This window comes from Micropterus dolomieu, linkage group LG15 (assembly GCF_021292245.1).
Source record: "Micropterus dolomieu isolate WLL.071019.BEF.003 ecotype Adirondacks linkage group LG15, ASM2129224v1, whole genome shotgun sequence".
Taxonomy (NCBI): Eukaryota; Metazoa; Chordata; class Actinopteri; order Centrarchiformes; family Centrarchidae; genus Micropterus; species Micropterus dolomieu.
This window is the reverse complement of record NC_060164.1, coordinates 16,884,391-16,892,152: the sequence shown is the minus strand read 5'-3', so window position 1 is coordinate 16,892,152 and position 7,762 is coordinate 16,884,391. Positions and strand designations below refer to the sequence as shown.

Sequence of the window (7,762 nt, the reverse complement as noted above, 5' to 3'; positions counted from 1 at the left end):
TGAGACTCCTCCCTTTTCATGCTATTGGCTTATGCTATCATCTGACACACCTATACCGGAAGTACAAATTGTGTATAAGTATTCCCTTTTTTATATATTTGTATCAATTGAATTAGGGCGTTGCGTTGTTATCCTCTTCGTTTAGTGCAAAGGACATTTTCACCACCTGAAGAGTAAACATGTCGACTGAAAAGTCTTTCGCCAAAGGTAAGACAGACAGCGAAAACTTGGTGAACTGAAAAAGCATCTTGAAGTCTGCTGTCATGTTTTGTTAGCAGGCTTAACAAAGATGAGCGTAACATTTACAGTTTCTCTTACTAAGATATGTCACGTGCATATCAGAAGTTTATACATGTTGACTTTCTTTTCCACTGAATACAGTGCTTTGCATTTAAACCTGTGAACTGAACATGCTGCAAAATATTTGCACTTCCTTTTCTTCTGCTCTGACTTCTGCTGTTACGTTGCGAAATGCTAGAAGCGATGATAGGCGCGGTATTTGCAAAGTCATTGTGGTTATTCACAATGCAGTCTCTTCAACCCAGTTCATAACTCAAACAGTATCCACGCCTTATTAACTTGTGTGTTATCTGTACCATCTAACGTTAATGTAATCCACTCTTAAGAGTTATTAGCACAGTGACTCAGTGAATAATCTGACGTGCAGTTTTGAAAGATGATATGCTAGAAGTAACTTAGGCTACTTTACTGATGTTTATAAGTCAGTTATTTAAAACATACTTTAAAAGTGACTGCAGTTATTACAAAATACCACGTGGTCTCTCATGTGTGACTGTAGAAGGCTGACAGAATAGAGTTCAGACAGTTTTACATAAGAAAAGTAGTTAAATACGTAAATTACTGAGATGCTTTACTTAAGCAATCCATAATTAAAGATGTTATTATATTATTGGGTTATTATTATTATTGATGCAGTCATAACTGTTTTATATATGTTACTGCAGTTTAGTCTGTTACAATGCATCATACTTGATCATATTTTTGGTATGTAGAATATTAATCTAGAAATAAACTAAGTGTGGCTGTCAGTTAAATGTAGAGTATAAAGTACAACAATTTCCTCTGAAATGATTTAATTTGTAAGTACAGAGTTGCATAAAATGGGGTACAAGTAAATGCTCTTACTTCCCAATGGAGCTTTATTTATTATTTATTTTTTTTAATTGGAAAACTTACAAATACACAAATAAATTAAAGCCAGCTTACCACTTCAGTCGTCATTCATAAAGGTAATGCACATGCCTCCGCAACTGGCCAGTTAAAGAGTGTCCACTTTCTGATGCTTATAAATTTGACTAAATCTGTAGACTTTAATGGTTGTGATTTAAGATGTGAAGCATTAAGAAATTGTCAGTGGTGGTGGTTACTTTCATGCATTAATGGCAGCAAACATAAATATCAATATGCTCTCTTAATTGCACTCATATGAAAATAGCATTATTTTTTTCTTTCAGGAAGTGCTGCACCCGGTCCAGTGCCCAAAGGCCGCATCAGACTTTACAGCATGAGATTCTGCCCTTTCGCCCAGAGAGCCAGATTAGTGCTGAATGCCAAAGGGATCAAGTAAAGACATGTTTAATGATACTTTATTTTAAACCATAGCATCACTTATACCAACACCTGAAAATCCCACAATATGTTCTTTTGATTAAATTTGCAGAACCTGTTTTTGTCTTTCAGGTATGACACCATCAATATCAACCTGACAGACAAGCCTGATTGGTACCTTCAGAGGAATCCCCTTGGTCTTGTCCCAACGCTGGAGACACCTGCTGGTGAGGTGATATATGAGTCTCCCATCACCTGTGAATACCTGGATGAAGTTTACCCTGAGAAGAAGCTGCTTCCTTCCTCTCCTTTTGCTAAAGCTCAACAAAAGATGATGCTGGAGAATTACTCCAAGGTATCTTATATGGAGACTTGCATCTAAATTGTGTGGTTGTTTTATATACTTGTCTACTGTTACCATCATCAAATGATCACATTAATGCCAATGTTGTCTGCAGGTAGTACCATACTTCTACAAGATCCCATCAGGGAGAAACAATGGCGAGGATGTCTCAGGACTGGAAGCTGAACTGAAAGAGAAGTTTGCCAAATTAAATGAGGTAGGTTGTGAAGTAGTTAATTACTCTGGTTTCACATTGACCTGCAATGTAATTTGGTAGATTGCAAATCAAAATTGTCCATAGCAGTGAGTGTCAGTGCAACTGTAATTGTCTGTGAAATCATAACTGGCTAGTTTACAGTGTTTTATACAACACTGATGAATGTAATGTGTATTTTTCCAGGATCTGGTTAATAAGAAGACCAAGTTCTTCGGTGGTGATTCCATCACAATGATCGACTACATGATGTGGCCGTGGTTTGAGAGGCTGGACGTCTTTGAACTGAAACAGTAAGTAATAATCACTCAGGACAATTTAAAATAAATACATTTTATTTATGAAAGCATTTTAGAAAACCAAAGAGGAGCAAAAAGAGTAAAATATTAGGTACAGTACAAAAGTAAGACCTGTATAATAAAGAACAGGGACTCTGTCAAGAACATTTAAGTCAGGTCATCTTTCCTTCTAGTCATTTTATGAGAGACTTATGTTATGATTCCCTTTTTGTCTTTTCAGCTGCCTTGATGGCACACCTGAGCTGAAGAAGTGGACAGAGCGCATGTTGGAGGACCCGGCTGTCAAAGCCACTATGCACAGTGTGGACACCTACAAGGCCTTCTACAAGAGTTACGTTGCGGGCAAACCCAACTATGACTACGGCCTGTAGAAAATAAGAGATCAAAACTCTTCTTAAACTGTCAAACTTGTTTGGTTTTGGTCTTGGTTAGTCTGTTTCTAACTTTAATGTTGCAGGAAACAATTCTGTTGCAAATACCATTTACAGGTTAAGGTAAAGAGGGTATATGCGTTTTAATGGGGGTTAATAACCTATGTTGTGATTTTTCTATACTTATTTTGGGGAAAATATGAAATCATGATAATGGATAAATGACGTAAATATGACTCGAGGTGTTTTCTGTGATCCATTTCAAAGTGCTGCACTTTTTCTAATAAAAATGATCGCTCTAATGAATGACTCTGAATTTTGTGTCTGTTTCAAACTACTTTGTTTTTGCCCCATATAAAATGGAGCTCTACCAAAGATTTGACATCAGCACAGTGGAAATGTAACAATAAGCAATAAAAAAAACAAAAAAAAAGTTCATAACATTAAACACTGCAAAATGTGGTAGCTGCCATCAGATTCCCAACAGTATGAATGAAAACAAATACGCTGTTATACTATTTGGTAAATGATGTCCATTTAGATCGGCATTACATGAGAGGTATTTCTGTTAAAATGTTTCCCCAACTGACAAAAGTGCTTTGTCTTTTTTTCCCTCCTAGTGAATGCTGAAATGCATTCCTAAAATGATCATCCTTTGTAGCACATATGCTGAAAATCCTCCAGGTTACGCCTGTAAAACAACCAATATGACTTCAGAAACAGTCCTACAGACTGAGTCAAAAATAACTTCAAGGGAAAACAATATATTTCTAAAATCCTGTAGGCTACACGGTTTTGCCACTTGATTTTACAAATGACAGAACCCACTGTTGAAGTGCTGCTAATGTATATTAACACAGCGGTTACCTCATCAAGTGAAAAGAAACCAGCTATAGTAGAAACCACAATGTCTATTATTAAAATAACAGCTGTATATGCACCTTTTCATTTCAGTACTTAAGAATCTGTTTATTATTTTAAGTAACAATGAAGACTGGCTTAATATAATTCAGACCTCGAACACGGCTAAAGCTCACACACTTCCATTTAGGTGTAAACCTGTGTTTGCTAAGTGAGGTGTGTACTCCTTTATGAGCACAGGTGCATTTCTCAACATCTCATGGAAATGCCTGACTGTTGCTTCATAAAGCTCCCTCTGCAACACCAGAGGCCGGAACAGATTGATGGGCTCTGCTTTGCGGATGATCCCAGGAACCTGGACTTCTTTTGGCACTTTACTGTTCCCAATCAGAACATGATGAAGTCTCATCTCCCGTAGGCTTCCCTGCAAGAAGCTGAGCATGTCCTGAAGCCTGTGCTCTATACTCTCAATGCTCCACGCAGAGGGCCTTTTACTCAGCAACAAGTGCAACAGAGCAGTCTTTAAGTGGTAGTTGGTAAGGGCGGTTTTCCCCGTGAGTCCTGTTTGCTTTCTGTGTAGGAAAGTAACAATCTGAAGGCAGTGTAAATGACAGGAATTTTGTGGTAGGCGTTTAGCAAAATGTTTCAGCAAATTCCTCTCGTAGACAGCAAAAGAGAGGGGCCAGTATGGGTCTGGAGGGCTGTCACAGTCTGATGGAAAGTGTGAGACAAAATAAGCATCTGTATCCTTCAGCTGAACAACCGGTACGATGTTCATTACGATGACTTTCCCAGAACGGAATCGGATCTTCAGAGCCCCGGCGGCATCCAGGTTGCGAAAATTGACCTCAAAGTCGTACTTTTGAGAGATGCGTCCCCACGCTTTGGTAACAGAGATCTGAAACCACTTCATGACTTGATCTTTGGCTAAGAAAGGTGTGTTCCTGGAGCACAGAAGTTCATCAAGACTGTGGTCCGCTTTGAGTTTGTCACTCTTGCTGTGCAACAGACAGAGCATGTCCTCTCCCAGGTTAGCAGAGCCACAGAGACAGCCCTCATTGTTCTCCCCGAACCGGGTCACCTTTATCTTGCCACAGCCCTGCATGTGTGGAGGCATGTCACTGGAGGGGCTGCACCACAGATGGAACTGGAAGCAGTACGGATCTGGAGGCGAGAAAGGCACTATAAGGTCGCACATCAGTGGCTTACACACCTTCCAAGACTCAAACATGCTTCCAATCCCAACAAAGTCCCCAACTTCCATGTCCACCTCCCTGTCACATACGCTCCTGAGTGATTCCAGCAAGTCGTCAGCAAAACCCTCAACAAACTCCCTCACCCTCCAGTTTTCACGGGCTGAAGTGTAGGAGCATTTGTCGCAGAAGTTGCTCAGGACATCCTTATCTAGTACCATTGTCCTGGGGGTGACAGAGCCACTCTCTGAAAATATGTCTTCATCCTCAACTGGCCGGATTTCTGTATCAGCAAGATCCCCCCTGTACATCTCGATAGTGAAGAATATGACGAAAGACACGGTGCTCCAAATGTACCAACTATAACCTTCTTCCGGGCTGGTTTCTTCCTGCTTCGAGTCCAGCTGCGAGAGCTCTTTCTCCAGCTTGGCCTGCTCCATTTCCAGCCGCTCCTCATGCGCCCGCATGCGAGCCATCAGCTCCTCGTCCTGTTCGGGAAGCGTGGTGTTCTCTTGAGGAAAGAGCAAGGGGTGGTTTAATATGGCAGCGGCCACAACCACACACACTCGTGCAATGGCCCCCTGCATCATCAGCTTGTTTCTAACATGCACGTCTAAGCGCCTCGCAGACGTCTAGGCAGCCGCAGCTCAGATCCTGAAACAATGAGAGAAGTTGTGGTTTTGTTGATAAGCCAAGTGGATGTAAGACAAACGAGCACTAGTGTAAATAAATAAAATGTATCAAAATCATGGTATATTAAAAAAAAATCCCGTTATTTTTGTAAAGCCTTCCACCCCAGGGAGAAGCACAGACTGTACCTCTAAATATAGAGGCAGTAGACTGAGTGACGCACTCGTCCAGTATCAAACTGTGTATGCAACATGGGAGGAAGGAAGACTAGGCCCTTCTCTGATAACCCTATTTAGTTCCCAACATTATGCCTCTTAACACTTACATCCTGTTAACGTTTTGTACAGAATATAAAATAAAAAAAAGACACTCCCCAACTAGAAAAAGTCCAAATAAAGTTTCACATTCTGACATTATCATCTTCTTTCCTGGACGTCATCAGATAACTTACAAGTAATGCAATAAACTGTAAGAGGAAATTACATAAGACTTGCTTATGTTTTAAGCTTTCAGTATAATTTAAAGAGACACTGTTCTGGTGAGGAAGGACTGAATTGTTTAAACTATCATTATAATCTTTAAAATAAGGCCATATAACGTGCTCAAAATGGGACTTCCTTCGAAACACTGAAGAGAAACGAAAACTAGGAAGTACACATGCATCACAGTCTCACTCTCAAGTTCATGACATTATGAGCTGTTACATGTCAAGACTTTAAAATGGCAGCAGAGATGGCCAGTGGAGTACAGTATGTGAGGCCACAGAGCCAGGGAAACTTCCCATGACTTACTCAATGGGATGTTTGCCAACACTTACACGCCCTCAGTCCATCCAAACAAAAACAAGCCAGACAGACAGAGACGCTGGTGCTGTAGCTCATTAATTATTTGAGATCGCCTTTTGTTACAGAAAAGGAAGGCTATACTCAACATAAACAAAGACTGAGAAATAACCCATTATTCCTGTTACAAATGCAAACATTTGTTATAACTCTTAATTTTAAAACATTCAGGGATTTTGCTGTTACAGCCTTGGTCTGGTATGATCTCTAACTTGAAATGGATATTGTAAGCAAAACTTTGCTGTATAGGTTAACTGATATTACTAAGTAAGGTCGCTAATCTCTTCTTTACTTGTGCTACTGTTTTTACAATGTTTAGGCATTTACCATTATCCCGTAGGAGTCACTGTTCAACAAAAGTTACATTGAGTGCCAAGACCACAATGTAAAAACACTTTGTTACAAGTAAAACTGCATTACTGAAGCATTTCCAGCATGATGATATTATTAGATTAATACTACATATGAACATGTAAGCAGCGTTTTTCCAGATGCTCACGTTGGCATTGCTTTTAAGTTACATAGCGTTGGGTAGTTTAATCGATACAAATGCTTCAAATTTGCTTCTTATTTCATCATTTTTGTATGAAAGATGTAACCAGTAACTAAAGCGATCAAATTTAGTGGAAATAAAAGAAGCCTACAGTATATTTTTCCTCTATATAAATGTATTGGGGTAAAGAGTACATTATTTTAGTAGCATGAAATGCAATTCTAAGTCAGTGGTGGAAAGCAAATACAATTTTCAGGTACTTTAGTAATCCCATTGTCTGCTACTTTATACTTCTATTCAACTACATTTGAAAACTGTACTTTTTACTCCACTTGATTTACTTTAGTTACTGGTTACTCTGCAGATTCAGAATATTAATCCAAATATAATCTAAAAGCAAATACATTAGGATGTATTATTATACATTAACCCACCAGCAGTATAAGGTAAAAATTTGCTTCACACTTGCAACTTTAAAGGGAAGTAAACATTAATGCATTAATTAATTAAATACAATATTATTCTGAAATTATTGACTGAAATTGAATGCAGCTTTATGTACACTGCTACTTTTACTTTTAGTGCTGAGTACTTCTTTCACTACTGAGTAAAGTACAAGTATAGCCTACTTTAAAATAGTGTCCATAAATAAACCGGTGTTGACTCCCTTGGAGCTCAGGGTGTTTGGAGTAAGTAACTCACTACGCGGATGTGCTTATAAAGTAATGTGTTTCAGACACTTTGCCATGGGTTACCTCCTCAGTTGTCTTCGCAACAAAATAGTGACCCACTCATCACGGAAATATGGTAGCAGACTATCATTACTCCTGACACATGAGTCACCTCACAGCCATTTTCAGCTCACAAACGGTGCTCTGTGTAGGATGCTGCGCAAAGCTTAGGAGCAACAACAACGTGTTTTCTTACTGGGGGGGGGGGGGGGGGAA

The 7,762-nt window shown here is 39.3% G+C and overlaps 2 protein-coding genes across 2 annotated transcripts in view; one reads left to right on the top strand and one right to left on the bottom strand.

Moving 5' to 3' along the window:
- Positions 1-56: 56 nt before the first annotated feature.
- LOC123984205 (glutathione S-transferase omega-1-like) lies at positions 57-3,098 on the top strand. The gene is made up of 6 exons (XM_046070970.1): positions 57-207; positions 1,476-1,584; positions 1,702-1,924; positions 2,028-2,129; positions 2,313-2,419; positions 2,646-3,098. Exons 1-6 carry the CDS (start codon positions 180-182, stop codon positions 2,794-2,796), a joined length of 720 nt encoding a protein of 239 aa, XP_045926926.1. The 5' UTR covers positions 57-179; the 3' UTR covers positions 2,797-3,098.
- The window catches only part of LOC123984201 (inositol 1,4,5-trisphosphate receptor interacting protein), a 5,853-nt gene continuing 534 nt past the window's right edge, over positions 2,444-7,762 (bottom strand). Inside the window, exon 2 of the mRNA XM_046070966.1 lies at positions 2,444-5,504. Within this exon, the coding sequence (XP_045926922.1) occupies positions 3,830-5,440 (1,611 nt within the window). The 5' untranslated portion in view covers positions 5,441-5,504 and the 3' untranslated portion in view covers positions 2,444-3,829. The remainder of the gene's footprint in view (positions 5,505-7,762) is intronic.

What these genes read in the sequence shown, in the direction of transcription:
- LOC123984205 (XM_046070970.1), top strand. Translation starts at nt 180, where the DNA reads ATGTCGACTGAAAAGTCTTTCGCCAAAG. An exon ending in CTGAATGCCAAAGGGATCAA is followed by an intron (nt 1,585 to 1,701) that starts GTAAAGACATGT and finishes TTTGTCTTTCAG; the next exon opens with GTATGACACCATCAATATCA. An exon ending in AGTTTGCCAAATTAAATGAG is followed by an intron (nt 2,130 to 2,312) that starts GTAGGTTGTGAA and finishes GTATTTTTCCAG; the next exon opens with GATCTGGTTAATAAGAAGAC.